General features: G+C 40.3%; 1 protein-coding gene across 3 annotated transcripts in view; it reads right to left on the bottom strand.

Moving 5' to 3' along the window:
* The window catches only part of slc25a26 (solute carrier family 25 member 26), a 191456-nt gene that overhangs the window by 22211 nt on the left and 146037 nt on the right, over positions 1-23208 (bottom strand). For all 3 annotated transcript variants that reach the window (XM_008105406.3, XM_003217807.4, XM_062969687.1), the window contains one exon: positions 10184-10253. In XM_008105406.3, coding sequence (XP_008103613.1) covers positions 10184-10253 — 70 coding nt within the window. The remainder of the gene's footprint in view (positions 1-10183; positions 10254-23208) is intronic.

Below are 23208 nucleotides of genomic sequence, written 5' to 3'. Positions count from 1 at the left end.
AGTATCTATAAATAGTTGACTTTTCCTCCCAGCTTTCTGGAATATAGAAAGCTTGTTCTCCTCCAAAGTGTAGGCAGGAGACAGATATTTAAATCTGGAAGTGATTGAAAACCAGCTTTTAAAAAATCTGGCTTTGACTTAACCTTGAATAGTCCCTTGATTGTCTTAGTTTTCAAAATGGAGTTCCAGTATCTCCATTCAGACAGAATGGAGAACAAACTGTGCAAAGTTAATGCAGTTTATACAGCCAACGTACATGAAGTGAAGATGAGAACAGAGTTTGGATTTCCTTGATGCTACAAATTCTCCAGCTGACAAACGTCAGAGAACTAGGAAAAGGACAGGTAGTGCACAGGCAACAATTGTACTACATGTGCACTACATGACCAGACTTGGCATAATAAAACAAAATTGATGATTTCCCAGTCATCCAGGAATTACTCCCCTTCTATTTAACTACTTTTTGTTGAGGATCCATTAGCATTATCAACCAATGACAAAAGAAGAAGGTAGTAAAATGGAAGTATCTAGCTTTGGCCTATTCTACGGCAGTAACAAGACCGATTATATTACTTTGACTGCCTATTGGTGGATCTGATTTCCCTTCAGGAGTGAACACTGCAAAAGAACAGCCTAAATCACATCATCTCAAGGAGAAGAGCAGAAAATCCATGATTACGTAGTCTAGATACTGAGCAGTGATATCTAAAATGGGATGAGCAGGAAGAATAAGTAAGAATGGTCTCAGTTTTGCTCTGAAAGAGGAATAGATAAATACAGCCTTCTGATGTCTTGTCCCATTATCCCCAATCAGCATGTTATCTGTCTCACTTTGTTCTCACTGAAAGTGTGGGTGCATTGGTGATGGTGGGTGAAGGGACCAAATGGAAATGGAAATGGAGAGTGTGTGTGATGTAAGATGCCCCTAGAGCAGTGGTTCTCAACCTGTGGGCCGTGGCCACGAGACATGTGGGGAAAATCAGTTCTAGATTATTACAAAGGGTTTTCTGTGGGTGAGCAGATGGATGGCATATCAGAAACTATAGCTGGTGTGTTCTATCCAATCCAGTTTTCTGAATCAGTACCCCAAATATCCAAACCAAATCTAAAGTTGAGCAAAAACTAATTCATAACCCTTTTGGTACTAATGTTGGAGAACTGTCCTTGGTCAAAGTGGTCCCTAGTTAAGTTGTATCTGGTCAAAAAAAGGTTGGGAACCACTGCCCTAAAGGTAGCAGAGTGCGTGAAAATGCCACCCATTTGCTCTGTTGACTAGCGATGTCACATGCTACTGTCACAGTCTTAATAAAGACCTCTCAATTAATATGTTATGTTTTCTCCATAGATCATATGCGTAAATTCAGAAAAGTTAAACTCACTCTAGTCAAGCCATCCTAAAATAGGATCACATAGCCAAAGAGTGGGAATGTGTATGGATCTCTAGATGTTGTACTGCAATTGTTACTGATCCTTGACAATACAGGCAATGGTGAGGGGTGATGGAAGTTGCCATCCAGCAATATCGAGATGGCAACACATTTCCCAGCCTTTATACGGCCCAACTTCCTGCAACACTTCTGATAGTAAAGAAAGAAAAATCACTTCTCTAGAATGAATGACAATTACAGCTAAAAGGGTCCCAGTAAGTAACTTTTCTATATTTTTGCCTGCCCTCTGGCATCTGCCCATTGCCTAGCTTGTATTTCGCATTTTGAAATCTCTGGAACAACAACATTTGGATTTAAGACTAAAAACTCATTTACTAGAAAGATCATGTAGTATTCGCCAAGCAGTCTGAAGATGTGACCAGTCTATAAAAGGAAGATTCAAGTCCCACTGAGAGGAATAAATATCAGGACTGGGCATTTCATCTGTAATTATTTAACCAATTTAGGTTTGGAAGAGCTGTCTGGAGCATCTGTAAAGAGTCAGTTCTAAGAGGAGATTTCATCATTGCCTTTCTACCTTGTATGGGCAAGGAGACTCTGAAAAAGCAGCACTGTAAACTTGTCAGAGCTCATTAGAGCCAAAGAGAAACCAAGGCGGCTGTCCAGGTTTATTGTGCAGAAAGCCATCACTGGCATTTCATTGTTTGCAATCTTCACTTCCAATACATTTCTGCCCCTGAAACAGGCCCATGATTAACAAAGGCATATGTTTTATAGGTACAATAGAAAAGAAAAGACAACCGCTTTCAACGAGGCAGTTTCTTTAAATGCAGTAAAAGTAATCCGGAGGCTGAGTGCACTCTAAGAAATGCCAGCATGGATTAGATTGGCCAGCCACTCACTTCAACACCTTGTGCCAGACAGAGAGACTAAGAAAACAAAGCCCTATTAATAAATGGCCCCTTTTAAGCATCTTTACTCCTCTCAGTTATTAAAAAATAGCTTTCCTGTATGAGCTATCTACCCCAATATCCTGTTGTCAACGAAAGGCAAAGATTTGTCCCTGAAGATTCACAAGTGGAGTACAAAAGTCACATCTGTATTAAGCTGTATCCAGAATCTGGAATGTATGCTGCCTTTGGATATAGAGGTTCCCTCTTGCTACCCAAGAAAAAACTAGGATTGAGATTTTTGCTGCCCTGGAGACTAGGATGTGGAACAATGGCTTCAAACTACAGGAAAGGAGATTCCACCTGAACATGAGGAAGAACTTCCTCACTGTGAGAGCTGTTGAGCAGTGGAACTCACTGCCCTGGAGTGTGGTGGAGGGTGCTTCTTTGGAGGCTTTTAAGCAGACGCTGGATGGACATCTGTCGGGGGTGCTTTGACTGCGATTTCCTGCTTCTTGGCAAGGGGTTGGACTGGATGGCCCATGAGGTCTCTTCCAACTCTATGATTCTAGAACCAAGGGACACAACCGCATTCAAGCCGCACTGAGTGGGCAGGAGACCAAAGGCCATAAAGTTACAAGCTTTTCAGAAGTGTTTAAATAACTGATGTTTAAGTTTATTTTCTCCCTCCTCCTCTGTCTCCTTTCCACTTTGTATTGTGTTGTTTGGACTGGAACCTTATAGCAAGGACTGCCTTGTGGTTTATCTTTGTAAACAGCTCTGGGAGCATTTTGTGGCTATAAAGCAGGTCAAAAGTATTTCAGACAAATGACTCAGTCTAGGTCAGCAGTTCCCATTTTTTTTCCTCCAGGTGTTCTGGACTTTAATGTACAGAGGCCCCATAAAGCTTGTCCAATGGCCAGGAACCCTGGGAGCTGAGTTCTGAAAGATCTAAAATGTCAAAGTTAAGGACTAGCTCCACTTACACAATCCCATTCATACATGGTGATCTATTTCAGGAGTCCTTCTTAAATGTTTGCCATTAAAGATTAGTTAGGCAGTAATGCATAAGAAACAAGGACTCCATGGTGATGGGCCCAACCATATAGAACTATGTTCTACCAATAGCTTTATGCCCGGATCTGGTATCTGCACATGAACTCAAATGAGGTGCTAAAATGCCATAGTTTTTTAAGAAGAAAAGAAACGCTGAATTATCAGTTTCAAGGAGGAGTGGGATATCAGAAATGTTTCAAAATTTTACTCTCTAATGCTACACCCTCTATACCAGTCATGGGCAAACGTCGGCCCTCCAGGTGTTTTGGACTTCAACACCCATAATTCCTAACAGCCAGTAGGCTGTTAGTAATTGTGGGAGTTGAAATCCAAAACACCTGGAGAGCCGAAGTTTGCCCATGCCTGCTCTACATGATGCTAGATTATACAAACCAAATCTATTTCCTATGTTGATCCTGTTTCAGAAAATGACTGGCACTTGCCATTTCTTTCTCTCAGGTGCTCTTATCATTCCTTTTGAAAAAATGTTTCCCTTATGCTACCATATTACATAACAGAGCCGTTAACTGCTGCAGTGATGTGAAAAAACAAACTTTGGAAACCCCGTCACTTACAGCTGTTTTTACCATTCCACATGAGCTCTTGCAACCCTATTTGTTGTATTTATGGTTGCAAAGAGAAACTTGTAAATCCATGGGTTCAAGAGGGAGAAGTGGCGCTTACGTTTTTACACACAAACAAAACCCCTGCAGGGAATATTTGTGACATGACAATGATACATTTCACATAAGTCTCTTAACTCATCCTGTCTCCAAGGGATCAGGACAGGAGAAAGTATATTTAGAATGCCTTTCAATGTAGCACTGAAAGAAACCTTTACTCGTTCCTGTCCACATATACTATCTGATGGGATCAGGAGGACCTCCCACATATCACAAATAAATCCTGAAGTTGAACCCCACAAGTGAAAATATCAGAGGAAAAATATAATGAGTGGTTGCAACTGGCAAAGAGGATATGGAGGAAAGCAGCTATAATCTTGCTAGAGCATCAGTGACACATAATTCATTTGCTGAAGTTATCACCAAAGCTTGGAAATATCCCGTTTACAATGTAAATTTTGCCCTTAATTTATTAAAATATACAGCAATGATTTCAAAATTAACTATTTTATTGTTAGGCATCAATTATATGGCTTTTGAGACGTGGCTAACATTTATTGTTGACTGCTACATTATCTCTATTTGTTTTAATTACTGAATTAACAGATCATGTGAAAATCAATTTTATAAAAAAAATTTAGCACAGGCAAATTAACCTTCCTTAACTGTTGCATGTACCAAGTACCAGAGTGTAGCCTTAAGCTGCAGGAAACTCTTGCTTGGATCAACCAAGGGTTTCCTGCAGTCTCATCACCAAGAGAAGATGGTCTCCTATTGCTCATGCTTCTGACAATCCTATTTCGGTTTATTTTATAGCAAGTATATGTCTCACTGAGAGCTTGTCTTTTCTATCACTGGCTCGAAGCTTCCTCCCCAAGCAAGTCCCCTTAGCTCCAGCTCTCACCTGCGTCTCACTCTTGTTTGTAATGGGCTTACCACCTCCAAACAGCTGTCCCACTACCTTGAGAATTATCACCAGAAAGTCAGTTCATCATTGCATCATTTCTTGGACAATAGTTGCAGCAATATCCTGGGAAAACAATGCTTACAGCTGCCAACTTTTGATCCCTGCCTTTAACAGCTGCATGACGGTCCGTTATGTAATGGCTGCAGCTTCTCCCACTAAGACCAGGGCTTCTAAAAATTTTCCACTCATGACCGCTTTTCATCCAAGAAATGTTTGCATGACTCCAGGTATATAGGTATATAAAATAGGAATAAAAACCAAACATTTACAAAGGATTCCCCCAGAAAGGAATCAGCAAGGCGATTAAATGCTAATCAAGGTGATTAATTACAACATTCACACTTGCTTCCAACAAACAAGAGTTCTTTCTCCCACCCTAGACCTTCCAGAGATATATAAACCTCCCTTGCTTAGTTTTCAATATACCTCACAACCACTGAGGATGCCTGCCACAGATGTGGGTGAAAGGTCAGGAGAGAGTGCTTCTGGACCATGGCCATGCAGACCAGAAAACTCACAGCAACCAAAACATTTACTGATAATAAATCAGCACTTGCAAGGGTTGCTAAAAAAAAAAAAGGCTGACTTTCCTTTTTGTGGAGTACAGCTGAAGCATTTTCTGCAGAGTTCACTTTAAATGCTGCACATTCTTGCAAACAAATTTGTGTAAATGTCTAGGAGATATTCAGAAACCTCTTACTGTTGCCAGATTTCACTGTAGCCAACTTTTCAGATGGTATGGGGATAATTCCAGATTTGAATGACATCAAAAAGAGGGATTTCCCAGGAATGTATGTTGAATTTCATGTGTAAGTGAGGCCTTCATTAAAGTTCATGAATAACCTGTTTGCTCTGGAAAAAGCTAACCATATTCTAATAGAGACAGAGAAAGGAAAATTGAGACTTTGACTGGAATTATAACCTCACATGGTTCATCTTGAAAAGGATTTTGGTCAGAATTTGGGAGGTGTATTTTTTCAGACTATAACACCCAACATATCTCAGGGTACCTCTGCACCATACAATTAATGAAGTTTGACACCACTTTAACTGCCATGAGTTAAGGACTCCTGGGATTTGTAATTTGGTGGGGCACCAGTACTTTTTGGTAGAGAAAGCTAAAGACCCTGTAAAACAACTTCTGTGATTCCATAGCATTGAGTCAAATCAATTAAAGTGGTGTCAAACTTCATTAATTCTACAATGGAGTCATATTAACCTAGAGTTTTTTGAAGTTGTCAACAACAACAACAACAACAACAACAACAACAACAACAACAACAACAACACACACAGACAAAGCCTGGAAAGCAATAGAAGCGAAATGACTGAAATATATTAAAACGATAATGGATTTTACCTGAGGGAACTAATCACAATTTCATATGTTAATTTCTGTCAACCAGGCATGTTTTTGACTGCAGGCTTCTAGGGCTTTTTTCCGAGTTTCAAGGATGGAGGCCTTAAGTGATCAATATATTATTCTTTATAGGTACGTAGATAGAGGTAATAGACTGGAACCAAGCAATGTAATTGTGAATTGCTAAAGCCTCAGAGAGAGTAGATGCCAACAATTGCAGTTTTACAGGCACTTCAGAATAAGGACAGCGTTGGCCATTTCACTTCCCAGTAATGTTTGTTTTCCTTCTGCCAAGTATACAACATTATGATTAAGAAACAGAGGAGCCAGTAATTTTTCTTGGTTAACATGGGAACTCAAAACACGAGGGTGTGTTTAACTTGTTTAATGTTTTTTTCTCCTCTGACCTCTAAAAGGCTTTAAGTAAATTTTGTGGTAAAGTAAAGCACATGAGCAGCTAGGGAGTCTCAGACAGTTATAGTGTCTGAATACACTCTTTGTGGTATTGGCAAAGATGTGGTGATTAAGAATTGGCAAGCCGGTTGAACTGATAAACTTTTATTTTCCTTTCGCGAGACCTGCAGCAGGATAATGCACATATATACCTCTCATAGGAACTGTTTTGCTTATTTATGCTTATAAATTGCAACATTTATATAGAGTTTTGTCCTGGTGTGTAATGATAATCCCTATGCTACACAGTTAGCCATCCATATTTTTGGGTTTAACTTTTGTGAATTAGATTATTCACAAATTTGGTTAATATGTTCTCTGTAGGAATCTCAAAGTCCTCCAGACTTTATGGTCAGCTTCCAGCGCAGTCTTAGAAATGCCCTATATACTCATGTATAAGTCTAGAAATTTCAATAAAAAAAGATCAACCCAAAAAAATGGTTGACTTATCCATTGGTAAATACTGTACTTTAACTTCCAGAAATCCCTGCCAGCTAACGAGTTGTTAGGAATTGTGGGAGATGAAGTCCTAAGTTCCTGGAGGGATGAAGTTTGCCCATGCCTGCTATATACAGTAACACTTTTCTAGGCATTTGTAGGTCTTCAAGCAAAATCTCCAGTGACTCACGATATAGACAATCAGGAGGGCCTAGAGATTCCTAGAGAAGTGTTCTCTCCAATTTAAAAAGTGTGCTTTTATCCACATTTTTTTTCACAGGAGTCCTGAGCACCTAATCCTAGTGAATGTGGAGGGCTGATTGTATAGCATTTGATGAAGTGGAACATACCAAAGCAGAAGTGAACAAGCATACAAAGAAGAATTTCATCACTCTCTGGAACTCTTCCCCTCCGAAGGCTGTTCCCATCCATCCCTTCCCCACCACCATAACCATAAATACAGGTTTGAACAGCTTGGAAGGGGAAACTTGTTGAGCAGAGAGAGGTGAAGAATCTAGCTGTTGCTAAGAAAGTAATCATACACACCTCAAGTCCTTCAAAAGCCCCTTTAAAGCACTGTTTTTGCTACAGCCTAGAAAGAGCTGGTGGTCTACACCCCACCACATAGTCCGGTCCTGCCTATGTTAACAGGGTAGGTCTATAAAGGAGCTGTGACCACAATTTGGCTGAAAAGCATTTCATGTGATCACCGGTGACAGTTTTCTTTATATGTGTGCATGTTGTGGACTAGAGTGTATCTGCAATACACAGCTCCATATTACTTTAATTACCATGGCTCTATCCAAATAAATGTTGGGTTTTGTAGTTTGGTGAAAGAAAGCTGGGGGGGGGGGCAACTAGAACAACTAGATGCTGTTCAACTGCCTCTTGTGTAGCTGTGAGAGCTGCAAGGAGTTGCCATTCTATTGTGTCTGATGGGACACGTGACTCCCACTGCTATTGTAGTCCACTTCATTGAATGGTTCACATGGTTCTTGTACCATGTCTTCTTTTCCTCTCTTTCCTAGGTGTCTTGCCACTTTCTAAGCATTCTCCCAAACTACAGCTCCCAAATGTCATTAACAATAAAGTGGTATGAAACAGATACAGTTGTATAGTACAGCTATATTCATGGAAAAAGATTGGGACATTACTTGAGCTGTGGGCAGCTCCCCCCCCCCCACTCAGTTGAAATCTATGGGCTTAAACAGGAATATACAAATTAATAGTGGACAGTCATATCAAATTAATTCTATGCAACACAGCCTACTATATGAAATGAACACTACAATAAGACTTGAAATACAGTTGTATGTGCCCTCCCAAATTTGGTACCCAGGAGAAGATGTTTGGAAATGAAGAGATTATAAGGCCAACACATGTAGAGCGTGCTGGATTGGGTAAGCCTTGATAGAAACGATACATTCTAAGTATTCTATGTATGGACATATTTTAATGAAAGCCATAAAGGAACAATGATGACATAATGATATTTTGAAAAATGGATGCTAGAAGAAATAGCACCTGAACAAGGAAAAATGACTATTTGAGGTCTATCAGGTTCTTGATATATCATGACATGAGATGGCTCACTGGAAAATATGATAATGCTTGGTAAAGTAGAACACAGTCGGGAGGAGGGGCAAAGGGAGATAAAAATTACAGAGACTTTTATCATACACATGTTTATATGAAAACTAATCTGTTGATTTCAGTTGGACATACTTCCAAGGAAAGTATCGAAAAGCCATTTGTAGCTTCCAGATATTGGTGCACTGCAACTCCCATGAACCCAAAACAACTTAAGGAATAGTAAGGTATGAAGGAAGCTGCAGTCCTATGATATCTGGAAGATCACAAGTTTTCCATCCTTAAAATAGAATAAGGAATAAGCAGTATTAGAATATGCTTTCACTGGTTGTAGTAAGTTTTACAAGTAAGCAACTTGCACATTTAAATGAACTCTTAAAATTCCTTTTGATTTGTACTGCATCATTACATACACTGGAAAAAAAACTATTTTTTGTATCTCATTTTAAAAAGTAGACTAATCTCTAAACAGGATGATTTTTTTTCTTGGGGGAGAAGTGATCCAAGAACTCCCCTTGTTACTCTTATTAACAAATCATTTTTCTCCATGATCACCCCTGAACCTTACACCGTACATTTCGACTTCCTTCTGGAAAAAGGATTTGCCACTCCATCCTTTGCAGCCACTAACCTGAGATTTTTATCAGACCATTAAGTTTTGCACCCCTCCCCCCTTTCGCTCCTTGTCAGACGTGTGGGATGAGCCACTTGTGACATCTTAAAGAAAATTATTTTAAAGCCGGCTGTTATAATAAGGCAAGGTGGCTCTTTAAGAATTCAATTAACTTCGAGCTTGTTTTGCCATAAATCGTCCGAGAGCACGTCCTGCCACTCTTGATTCCAGGGAGAGTGTCCGGAGACTGCCCAGATGTTTCAGCCTCCGGTTCTCCTCCATGGAAAGTTTCCGCCTGGAGGCTGCTGCGTTTAGACATTCTGTTCTCCTGACTCTACTTAATCTAGAGTGCTGTCAGAGCTGTCACATGAACGGTGAATCATGACCCCTTATTGAAAGCCCTCAAGAGGAGCTCAGGGCGGACAGCTGCACAAACCCGCACCCAAAACCTGGTCCCTCTCCCTCTTCTCGCAGAGGGTTTTACAACTGAACCTCTGGATAATCCCAGCCCTTGACTGACAGGGCCTGTTTGTTCAATAACACAAATTTGTCAAAAACAAATTGGCTGTCTTTCAAACAGACACCCTTGTTGAGGTCCCCTTCTCTTCCCTTTTTATTTTCTTCCCTTTTTCTTGCTCTCCCCGCCCCACTTCCACAAAGCAAGATCCGTTTTCTTCACTCTAAACAAACTGGAATTACAAAAGAATGCTGCCCGGCTCCTAGCTTTAATAGATTTACACATTTCCCCCCTCCTCCCCTCCTTTCTTCTTTAGTATTTCCCAGGATAACATATAATCCTTTGCACCTGCAAAAGCGCCACAGACTGCAGACTGCCAAGAATCGACCACGTGTTCTTGCTTCCACGACCAGAAATCCTGTGTTTAAAGAGATAGAAGGGGAAGGGAAGTTAGTATCTGCCCCATTTCCAACTTGCTAGTTAGTAACAGGGAGGATAGAAACAAAAGTTTGAGAATTGCTATTTTTGTGGCATTCTGAAAAAGTAATCCTGTCGCCTCTCCTTCCCACTCCTGTCCACAGGACCTCAATTCGTAAAAGTAGATGGAAAGAAAAAAAAAGTTCCAAAAGAGTATAGACTTATTTGTAAATTTCAAGTCTTCCTTCCAGCCTGGAGAAAAGCAGCTTTGCAGATACTGCCTAGATTTTAATTCCTCTTGGGAAGATAAAGAATTACAAATGATAAAAGAACATTGGAAAAATATCAGCGGTGCTTTCCAATCCAAATGTACATGCCAAACAAAACCATTTCCAAAGGACTGCCTCCACATGACTCCAGAACCAGAAACTTTGTCTGAAGGCTATGATGAGCAACACTGAAAATATATCCAACACTCAAATAGTCCATCTAAAACCAAAAGGGACCATATAGTTATGACGAAGAAGGACTTTCATGGCAATGACTTAAGTCACGAATGGTCCCATTTTGCTTTCATGATACTGTGGCCAGGAATTGATAACTTGCTGGAGGGGACTGTGTAATGTTTTGGCTGAGCTGAGATTTCAGCCCAGCTTAGATAGTATAGAAATGCACACAGATGTCTTGAGCAGCAAGCCCATCACCAATCTGTATTCTTCACCTCATTCTCATTTTGGATAGAAGCACAAATGCCAGAAGTTGTTGAGAGAGTTTATTGTCTGTTCAATCTGATAATCAGGAAAATCTTTCACCCTTTCCACTCTCATGACACTTGCACCGAGAACTGATCAACTAAGATCTGTGAGGATCACAAAAGGCAATGTTTTACAGAGGCAATGGAGTACTTTGGTATGTTTGGGCTTTTTTTAAAATGCTGAGTAAATATTAATCATGCCAGATGTCTTTAAAAGATTTTGAAGCCAAAAGCATACTCACAGAAAAGGCAGAGAGGCAAAAAAATGTACTGGAGCTTCATGTCAGTAGAAAAGGCAAAAAGCAGGGTGAAGCAAAGTTCACAGCCCAAAGGGAAGTATGTCTCTATTCACCTTTCAACTCTAAAACCCACAAACCAGATATTGTATTCATTAGATCAGACTTCCACCCTGTGATGAGGGCAAGATCATTTTGACTACATTTGACTACATTTCGCATTACTCCAGCCAGCATGATCAATGACCAAGTGGGGATGGGAACTGGAGTACACCATGAGAGTGCTCCATGTTGGAGAAGGCAGTACCGGTCTTGACTGATTCACTCATAGCACTTTCAGCCCTGACCAAGAAGAATGTTCAATCTTTGCATGAGAGACACAAAACCCCAGCACGACAGACAACTGTCTTGTACAGCAGAACGTAACTCAGAAGACCAAGGCCAAAGCAAAGTTCAAGCTGGCCAACAGGAAATTATAAAATCCCCCAGCAACGAGGCCAAATTAATTCTGGTGCAGCCTTCCCCAGGGGAGCAGGGAAAGCCCTACTAACGGGATCATTTAAAAATAGACTGTAGAAGGCAGCACTTGAGAACATACCAGAGGGAATAATCCTGCGTTGGCAAAGACTGAACAAGGATGACCTAATATGTTCCTCTCCATCCCTCTGTTTCAACAGGAGGTCCATACTGTAATGTGCAAGGCAGAAGGGATAAACACATCAGCTAAAGCAGGGGGAGGATCATGTGTCCCTCTCGGTATCTGCCAGAGTTCGACTCCCAACTGCTCTAGCTAGCACAGCCGGTAGTAAAGAATGATGGGAGTTATAGTTCAACAACTTTTGAATCTCTTTTAAGAGGGAAAACACAGGATCATCATCATCATCATCATCATCCCAGGTGACAGCAGAATCAATGAGAAGCAACTGGAAAAGCTTGCGCGATAAGAGGATTTAAAGATCAAACTGCAAAGACATTTGCACAAGCTGTCTAAAGACCTTGGCCAGTACTTAAAAACAATCAGCGCTGACAAAATTACCATCTGTTAGCTGCAAAAAGGCCACCCTATTTGGATCTGCATGTATTATTTGCCAATATATCACATAGTCCTAGACACTTGGGAAGTGTACGACATGTGATCCAACACAACAGCCAGCATAGTGATCTTATTTGCTGTATACTGATCCTATTGTTTATCAAATAACAACGATAACAACAATGGTAATAATAACAACAACATTAGAGACTCTCAGTTTCTATTTATGACTTCAAGGAAAGCAGGAGATTACCTAACCATCATTCTATGCTTACAAAGCAAATGTTAAACTTGATCTACAGAACAAAGATGGGAACTTTTTTCTCTTGATGAACACATTCCTTCTTGGGCAGTGCTTGGCTGGGATTCTTTCAATATACCAGGGATAGGTGTCATATTTTTATTGTGTGATACACACACACACACACACACACACACACACACAGAAGCACACAATCTTAGATATTCCACAATCATAATACAAGTATTATTTCCCCAGCCCCACCACCTCCCCGTTCCCACCCGTGAACCCCACCCCCACCCTTGACTTCTCTTTACATAATACAAAGGTACAGGAATACTATTAAATATTTATACCTCAGTATGATCATGCATGTAGTCATTTCCCCTTGGTTTCACCAACTATTCTATTATCACTCTGAATTTTATTTATCTTATACTGTCTGAAGTTCTCAAAAGTACTCATTTTGTTTTCTTCATCATCCAGACAGGTGTCATATTGATTACTGGTATAGCCAAAGGATAAAGACCAGTAATGGTCCAGATGTCCACTTTTCTAGGGCAATTATACTGGTGATGGACACCTGTTTTTCTCACTTTTTTATCAACCTTGTTTCTATTTCCCCATTTCTTCCACTTTCTTTTCTCTCACTATCTTTATCACCTATCACCTTCTCTCTCTCCCTGCATCTTTTGTCCCCTCTTCCATTTCTTTCTCTACCTGCCTTACCTCTCTCCTGAGCCACAGTGGTGCAATGGGTTAAACCCTTGTGCCAGCTGGACTACTGATCTAAAGGTTGGATTGCTGACCTGAAGATTGTTGGTTCGAATCCGCGAGACAGGGTGACCTCCCGTCTGTCAGCTCTAGCTTGCGGGGACATGAGAGAATCCTCCTAGCAGGATGGTAACATATCCGGGCATCCCCTGGACAATGTCTCTGTAGATGGCCAATTCTCTCACAACAGAAGTGGGAAAAAAACCTCTGTCCTCCTTGGTTCCCAACTACATGAACACCCCGGGGCTGTAAGTTGTTCCTCCATGCTACAGATTCCTTTAAAAGCATAAAGCACAACTGGGAGTATGTGGCAACAGGGAAGGTGTGTGAGGAAGAAAACACACAAAACGAAAGGAAATTTTAAGTCAAATGTAATTGTTCAGGATGACATTGCTTCTGGTAATCTTAACAACTCACTGTATGATAAACATGGATCAGTTTTGTCATTCAAGTAGTTCTCTTGTAGCCTAGATGTTTTAGAAATTTGACAAGCAAGAAACTTCCCCAAACTGCCAGTACTGAAGTCTTACTAAAACAACCACAGATGGTAAAGACATCTGCTATATAAGCAGCCTTAATGCCTTTTAGGGGAGGCAGAGTGGTGTAATAGTTTTGAGTGTTGGTGTAGGACTGAAAAACCAGGATTTAAAATCCTGCTCAGCCACAGAAACCCACTGATTGACCTTGTATAAGCCACACTCTCTCTGCCTCAGAGGAAGGCAATGTCAAACCTTTTGGAACAAAGCTTGCCAACAAATCCCATTTTTTTCATGTCAGGAGCGACTTGAGAAATTGCAAGTCACTTCTGGTGTGACAGAATTGGCCGTCTGCAAGGACGTTGCCCAGGGGACGCTTGGATGTTTTGATGCTTTTACCATCCTTGTGGGATGTCCCCGCATGGGGAGCTGGAGCTGATAGAGGGGAGCTCATCTGTGCTCTCCCTGGATTCAAACCGGCAACCTTCAAGTCAGCAACCAAACCTTTAGGTCAGCAGTCCTGCCGGCACAAGGGTTTAACCCATTGTGCCACTGGGGGCTCCAACAAATCCCATGAGATGTTCACTTTGGGTTCGTCATAAGTAAGAAATGACCTAAAGACACACAGCTATTACTACCACAATATAATTTAATATTAAAATATTGAATGTTCAATAAAATAGTAAGCATCAAGGGAAGGAGTAGTCTAAGGCTGGCTCTACACCATAGAAGTAATGCAGCTTTACACAATTTTAACTGCTGTGACTCAGTGCTCTGGAATCCTGCGATTTGTAAGTGGTGTCAAAGAGCATTAATTCTACAGTGTAGAGGTACCTCTCTTCTGGAAAGCAGATGCTTATATTAATATATAAATGAAAAATGAGAGCACATAGCAATCAACTAACTGTACAAATGTTAGGTAAAGGTAAAGGTTTTCCCCTGACGTTAAGTCCAGTCGTGACCGACTCTGGGGGTTGGTGCTCATCTCCATTTCTAAGCCGAAGAGCCGGCGTTGTCCGTAGACACCTCCAAAGTCATGTGGCCGGCATGACTGCCTAGAGCGCCGTTACCTTCCGGCCGGAGCAGTACCTATTTATCTACTCACATTTGCATGTTTTCGAACTGCTAGGTTGGCAGGAGCTGGGGCTAACAGCAAGCGCTCATTCCGCTCCCCGGATTTGAACCTGGGACCTTTCGGTCTGCAAGTTCAGCAGCTAAGTGCTTTAACATACTGCGCCACCACCAAATATTATGGTGCCTCAAAAAATGACTTACACACAGACACGCTTACATAGCATAGCAATGAAGAACCTATGCATTATCAGGTGTTATTGGGTTCCAACTCAAGCAGCTTTGCTAATGGTGTGAAATGATGGGGACTGCAGTCCAATAACAAAAGAAGGCGCACTGCTTCCCCACTTCTGAGTTAAAAGATATGGGATTGGCAATTAATGCATTTTGTCCCCATTAAGATTAAATTACAACTAGGCTAACTAGGTATCAATGTGAACACAAACACATTTGGTCATTCTGTTTCTTCCTAATGATTCCCTGATTGCTCCAAGCATATGCTATTAAAGACAGCAGGAAATAATTAGCCCTGTTTTTCTTTCAGGGCAATAACCATTCCCACTAGCATTCCCATGTTGGAAAGCAACAGATGACAAGAGTTGCACTTTTCAAACAGGCGGTGATGCCAAGGCGGTGTCATGTGTATTCTATTAGATCCAAGACTGAATAGAAGACTTTGTTTTCCTCTTCAAAGGACCCATCCCAATCTCGCACTCTTCCCTTATGAATAACAAATTGGAAATAAATCTTTTGACTAAAACACATGGAAACTCATACAATCTGGGCCTTCCTTAGCTTCCCAGGTCACTTGTATGCTAAGCTGTATCTATTTTTTAAAAATAAGCTGCTTTTTTTGTTGGGAAGGGCCAACATATAAGGCTGTTTCTGCATTCCATAACATATTTTGTGCACACTCAGAAAACATAAATTTAAAACTTAAAATCAATTTTGTCATTTTTTTTCCTCACCAAAGATAATGGCTTTCTTACCTACTTGATTGTACCTAATGTTACTCCTCCATGGCATTTTGCAGTGTCTGCCCTAAGATCTTTTTCACCCACCTGCCATGATTACTCATGTTACAATAGCTATCAATACGATCTCCATTTACCCATGCCTTATTCCAAAACAAATGCAATCCCACATTATTTTAGAAGGGGAAGGAAGGAGGAGATCAGTGAAAATGTCCAACTGTTCTTTTGGAGGGAGAAAAAAAGAATTGTATACCCTGTCAGTTTTATTCATGCATTTTAAACTTGTATCTTGTGCTTAATCTTTGTTCTATATATTTTAAAATTTATTTTGTAGAAATATGTCTTAATATGTGTATCTAATAGATTGCTTTAGATTATTAGGTGTTTTTAGTGATATTGTAACCCACCTTGAATCACGAGGAGAGGCGAATACGAAATAAAATTATTATTATTATTATTATTATTATTATTATTATTATTATACACAGAATTCAGGAGGACGAAGAGGAGGAAGAACAATGTCAAGAATATCCTCTTGTATAAGGAGAGAGAAAGGCAGAATATAAATTTAATAATTAATCAATTAATAATAAATAACTTGTACCTTTATTGCCTTGTTTGTTTAAATTTAAGGAGTAAAAACAGAGCAAACTCATCCAATTGTACATGATATACTATGAATTGTTAACTCATCCACTTCCATGAGAATCACTTGCAATATGTAGTTCAATTTGAGAATGAATCCAATCTGATCACTTCAAGCACGGACTAAAAAAGCCTTCTGTCTGAACAGAAACATTCCAAAGCCTTCACCAATTATGCTGATTAATGAATTTTACGAAATAGCGAATTTTTTATTATAGAAATAGGAAAATTTCCATGGAAAAAATGAGCACTGGAAAATGTTTCTATTCTGGGAAATGTTCCACCCTACAGCTCCATTTAGGAAAAGCATGCTCTTGGAGACAGGCATCCAGTGGGATGAAGCAACAGTCTGATTCAACAACTTCGCATACTGAAAGAATTCATGAAGAGTCAGAGATCTGAGAAATTACTGTTTTGGACTACAGCCTTCCGAGTCAGTAGAGCCACATGTCCTATGACGGTGCTGCATTCATCAACCATGTGAATTGTCCCACAATTTAGACCAGGCAGAATCCTTCTTGTGGAAGAACTTCATACAGTCAATTGCCATTTTGATATAATTGTGAACCTTCGCATGTTGAATGCTAACGAGGGCTGGGTTATGGGACGTCTACTATGGACTTGGTTCATGTCAAGGCCTTGGCTAAGTTAGGTTTAAAGAATGTAGGGACCAAAATTAGGACAGCATAGCTGAGTTTTGAGTGGAGCTGGAGAAGGCTAAAGACATTGCAAAGCTACAACTCCCATGATTTCATACTATATAGATTCAACTTAGATTGACAGTAAGCTAAGGTTTTCTTCCAATATGGAACCCAATGTGGCTTACAGTATAATTTCAAACAAAAGATGGCTAAAACAATACATAGTGCAAACAAATAATTAAACAACCCACTCACACTATTAATTTAAAACAATTCAAATCAAACTGAAAATGTAATGAAAAGATAAAACCACATCACACCCAATTAAAAGACTGCTATAAGTAAAGAAACAAAAACCTACACAGATGAAATGATCAAAGGAAGATGAATTGCCTTTCATCTGATATGTCAAGGTCTTTAACCACAGTTGTGCAAATGGTGAGCAGACACTGCTAATTCTCATTCAATACTCTCATTTGCAGGAATACACTTCACTTCTGGGAACATAACTTGCACAGGGGTTGTTGCACTTAATACCTCCTTCCATATGCAAACCTATGTGCCTTCAAGTTACCTGTCAATGTATGGCAATTGTGGATTTTATAGGATTTTCTTAGGCAAGATATTCCCATATGTGGTTTTGTCAGTTCCTTAGCCTATAGCTCCTGGTATGCAGCGGCACTTTCCCATCGAAGTGCTAACCAGGGATGATCCTGCCTAGCTTCCAAAATTAGATACAATCTGGTGCCCTTTGGGTCCTTCAAGAATACATACAAAATAATGCCCTCAAAACAATGGCTTCAAACTGCAGGAAAGGAGATTCCACCTGAACATAAGGAAGAACTTCCTCACTGTGAGAGCTGTTCAGCAGTGGAACTCCTTGCCCCGGACTGTGGTGGAGGCTCCTTCTTTGGAGGCTTTTAAGTGGAAGCTGGATGGCCATCTGTTGGGGGTGCTTTGAAAGCAATATCCTGCTTCTCGGCAGGGGGTTGGACTGGATGACCCATGAGGTCTCTTCCAACTCTATGATTCTAAAATTACATATGATGAAATAACCCTAACTTACTCCAATGTAATCCAACAAGAGGTATGCAAACAGTCAGAGACAACTGTCAGGCTTTATAATGGGCAAGAGGTCCGCAACCTACCAACTGAGGATTGTGTTGCAGGCTTCCAGTACATTTGTGTATGTGCCTTCAAGTCACCTATCAACTTGTGGTGACTCCTTGAATTTCACAGGATTTTCTTCGGTAAGGAATATTCTAGAGGTAATTTTACCAGTTCCTTCCTCTAAAATAAAGCCTACCGCATCTGGGATTGATTGGCAGTCTCCAACCTAAGTACTAACTCTGTTTAGATCATTTGAGATCTGGTGTCTTTAGAGTATTTAAGTCCTTTCAAGCACGTGAGCACATTTCACTTGACTTTAAATAGCTTTGCGGTACACACCACTAGGTACTGAATGAGCCTTTACCAAGGATCATTTAAATAGGATTAACCCTGCTGTCACAGAGGGTGAGATTGAATTCCTCATGAGATCTTCTCCAACTTCTGCCTACGTTTCTTCTTAATTATAATGTATACCAGAAAACTATCCAAAAGCACATTCTTTTTTTGGGAGGGGTGGTTCAAAGAGAAAAAAATATAATTAAACAAGTATAGCTGCTCACAAGGAAAGCAGTGATCTGTGATCTGTGTTGCAATACTCTCCAAACTGCTGTTCCAAGTACAGAAGCACTCCAGGGACCTTCCACACACTTTAGAGCTCCAAATGCTTTAGTACAAATTTAGAAGGAAACATGTACAAAACTTTCTAGAAATATGATTGCTTCCCTATTTTAAAATGGAGGGGGGGGGGGGAATCCATGCGTAGTTGCCTTCTGGGCGCCTGTTTCCAAGGCAGTGCCTCTTTCCAAACTCTTGAACATTTTCAAAGGGTATTTTAGCACAGCCAGTGATGCATTTCCTTTCCCCTTCTCTGTTCCAAGCATACAGCAACTTACAGATGGTGCACAAGAATGTCCAACAGATTTTTTTTAAAGCCACTGTGAATAACAGTTATTGTGACACTAATAAAGTGAGGTTTTGTTTGCTGAACAGCTGTGGCTATATTGTTCTTCAGAAGGAGGGGTAGTGGTGGCGGTGGTCAAACAACCATTAAGCAACTGGAATGTGCATTCTCTGCTGGATGGAAGTGACATCAGCTCCCCTAAAATGCAGCACTAGAAATCTGGTTTCCATGAAGGAGCACCTAAGTAAATTGTAGCCATCGCTGAGTTACACGCCAGTTTTGTTCCCCCAAAGAAGCAGAGACATTACACTGAGGAGGAAGGGATTGGTAAAACACTTACTTGCACAGTTTGCAAGGAAATGGGTTTAAGGCTTAGTCTGGGTTTCCTCTACTCTGGGTTTAAAGACAACTGACAGTAAGAAAAGCAATGGAAAACTAAAGCCTGTTCAATTCCAAGTAGTGTTCACTTGTGGACAACTCGGTAAAAACCATTTTAGGAATGTTAAAGGATATTACCACAAAGACAACAATTCTTTTTAAAAAGTGTATATCAGAGGCATAAAGTGCACATGTGAACAGCAAGAGACAAAAATTGCTAATCACTAGGAATCCATTTGTAATAACAAAAATAGCTTTTCAAAAATTGCTATAATACTTTAGACTGAGAATGGGCAAACGGATTTTCTCCCCTCATGTCCTGGCAGGCCAGACCAATATGTTTGATGCATTGGAAGTGATGAGTGGAAGTCGAATTTGTGATTAATTTGGGGTTGGCATGGCTGGGTTTCAACGTAAACTGGGGAGCTGGGGGAGGGGGTGAAACTTTTTAAATAAAATTCTATCCTGATGTAAAGGGCCACATTTTAGGATCATAAAGGCCATATGCAGTCTGTGGAGTATACTTTGCCCACAAATACTTCACAGCATGTGTGGAAACCTTTCATCCCTGAGATCAGTGGTTCTCAACCTTCCTAATGCCACAACCCCTTAATACAGTTCATCATGTTGTGGTGAACCCCAACCATAAAATTATTTTTGTTGCTACTTCATTACTATCATTTTGCTACTGTTATGAATTGTAATGCAAATATCTGATATGCAGAATGTATTTTCATTCACTGGACCAAATTTGGCACAAATATGTGCTGTGCCCAAATGTGAATATTGGTGGGGTTGGGGAAGAATGATTTTGTCATTTGAGAGTTGTAATTGCTGGGACTTATAGTTCAGAACTCCACCAACAATGAAATTGAACAAGACTTGGCACAAAGAACTCCCATGACCAACAGAAAATACTGGAAGGGTTTGGTGGGCCCTGACCTTGAGTTTGGGAGTTGTAGTTCACCTACATCCAGAGAGCACTGTGGCCTTAAACAATGATGGATCTGGACCAAAATTGGCACAAATACTCAATATGCCCAAATTTGAACACTGGTGGAGTTTGGGGAAAATAGACCTTCATATTTGGGAGTTGTAGTTGCTGCAATTTATACTTCAAAGAGCCCCTTGAACCCCACCAATGATCAAATTGGGCCAAATTTCCAACACAAAACCTGTGTGTCTTTGGTGACACACCTGAACCCCCTTTGTGACCCCAAGGTTGGGAAACGATGCCTTAGATGTTTTGGTCCTTTATCAGCAGCATGGAAAAGGGAAGAGACTGTGAAAATGGATTAAAACGGATGAATGGCCAATAATTCCCCACTTCTAATTTGGAAGATTTTGTATGTGACACAGGAGCTCTTCAGAATGACTTATTCAAAACTGGAGTAATGGACAGCAGCCCATGAGCCACATGAAGTGCTCCAAGGTTTAACATACCCCCACTCTTCCCATAAAAGTTGGGAATCTGCCCTCCACATAACTGAGGATCCGTAGCCTCCATGTGGTATGCTACTATCCATTTTGCGGTATTATGAGGGCCTTGGGGGAAATCACCATCTTAAAATCTCGTTTCCCCCCCAAACCAGACATATCTGAACATTGTCTAGGGCAGTGTTTCTCTTTTTGGCCTACAACTCCCAGAAATTCCAGCCAGTTTACTAGCTGTTTGGATTTCTGGGAGTTGAAGGCCAAAACATCTGGGGACCCCGGGGTGAGAACCACTGGTCTAGGGGCACGCAATGGAAGAGGGAATGTAAGCAGGCAATAGGAAAAGGCTTTGGAGTGGGCTACTGAATATTTTGGGAGCCAAAACAATGACACTCAAATTGGGGGGTGGGGGGGGGAGGAAAAATAGGGATGACTCCCCAGCATCCTCCAGAGCACAATGTTGCTCCTCAACCTTGAAAGTTATTGCACACATTCCTCCTGATTAAATGGTTATAGTATAGTACAACCCCCCACCCCCCACCAACTTAATTGTGGAGGATTTGTTCCAAGAATTCCCCATAGATAATAGCAAATCCTATATTTTGACAATACTGGACATGGGGACCTAGACAGGCCCACAAACACTTCTGGGGGAGGGGGGATATTTTTGCAGCATGGATAGGTGAAACCACACATATCGAATCTGTGGACAAAGGGTTCAAATGGTAATCAGTTAGAAAGGAGATGATGTTGCGGAGCAATCAATCAGTCAATCAGTTTTCAAGCATCACATATGTTTTTTTGTGAGCTAAGTGAAGAGATGAAAGCAATGCGTTCAAATGGCTAATGAGAAAATTTATGCTCGGTATTAGGAAAAACTGTTTCACAGCCTGATATGATTACTGTTCAACTTACTGTGTTCAGTGAGAGACAGGATATTTTTGGTTAACTATGTGGAAAATGAAAGAGTAGGAATCTGGGACCTATTGAAGGAAGTGATGGAACTACCTTCCATGTCATTGTTGACAGCACCGGTTGCCAAACCTGAGTCTCCATATGATGGTGAACATCAGCTCCCAGAAGCCTCAGCAAGTACAAGCTATAGTCAGAAATTCTCAGACTTGTATTCCATCAACATCAGAAGATTCTAATTTGGTAATCATCGGTTAACCACGTCTATCTTCTGTTATATATAGTCTATATAGTCACAGTCCTGAATCATCACACGAATACTATTTTGTATTTGTAGGATAGGGGGTTGGACTGAATGGACTATGTGGTCTCTTCCAACTCTATGATTTTATGATTTTCCTTAACATGTTCTTGAGGAGAGAAAAAAAGCAGGAACCATTTCACTGTTTCAAATCTTATTCTTTTCCTTCCCCAACGAGGCCGCATCTACTTTTTTTTTTAAAGGTTATTACCCACCTACACATAATTTATTCATCTAAAACCAGAGCTTTAGCTTTAGGCATTGGAAGCAAGTAATATTAAAACCCTTACTAGGATACCATGATTAAAGCTAATGGTTTAATCTGTGATGAATCTTAGTCCCTGTTACAAATGAAGCAACACTTACAATGTGTTTATTATTGAGGTGACTCTGCATTTTCCTGGAAATATGCAGAACCATATTTTGATTACCCCCAATTGCCTATTTATTTTGTGATCCAAATTCCATCTGCACTTATAATACATTTCATTTCCAGTGTCTTGAGTGTCTGCTGAAAAGGTCTTAAATTCTGGGAATAACTACGCCATGTTCCAGATTTTAAATTCATTTTTGGAGAGTGCACTGTCTTTTACTCGCTTCGGCTTAATCCTACCACTTGAATTGTCCAAGACCAAATTCTAATTATATAGCAATTACCCTTCAAGTGTCCTCTTCTCTGAACAAGACATTCGGACTTTTTGTTATAGCAACAGCATAGAAGACAATTAGAACATACGGGAAGTAAGACTTATGTTAAGTCCAAAAGAACACAAGAGTCCATAATTAAACCTAGCTCATGGCCTGATAGTGGTTTTAATAGTAAAGAAGGTATTCCTCACCATCTCCATTAAAAGTATTTTAACAGTGCAGACTAGGTAACTTCTGAATACATGATAATTTTTTCAAAGCTATTTGTTCCACCTTTAATTTCCTTTTATAGGGAATTTTGGTTTTATGCATTAAAATGTACATAAATATCTATTTACCATTATTTTATACTATAGGTTGAGTATCCCTTATCGGAAAAGCTTGGGACCAGAATAGTTTTGGATTCAGGATTTTTTCTTTCAGATTT

This window comes from Anolis carolinensis, chromosome 2 (assembly GCF_035594765.1).
Source record: "Anolis carolinensis isolate JA03-04 chromosome 2, rAnoCar3.1.pri, whole genome shotgun sequence".
In the NCBI taxonomy this organism is placed as follows: Eukaryota; Metazoa; Chordata; class Lepidosauria; order Squamata; family Dactyloidae; genus Anolis; species Anolis carolinensis.
Note: the sequence above shows the minus strand (reverse complement) of the source record. Positions and strands in the feature narration are given on the sequence as shown.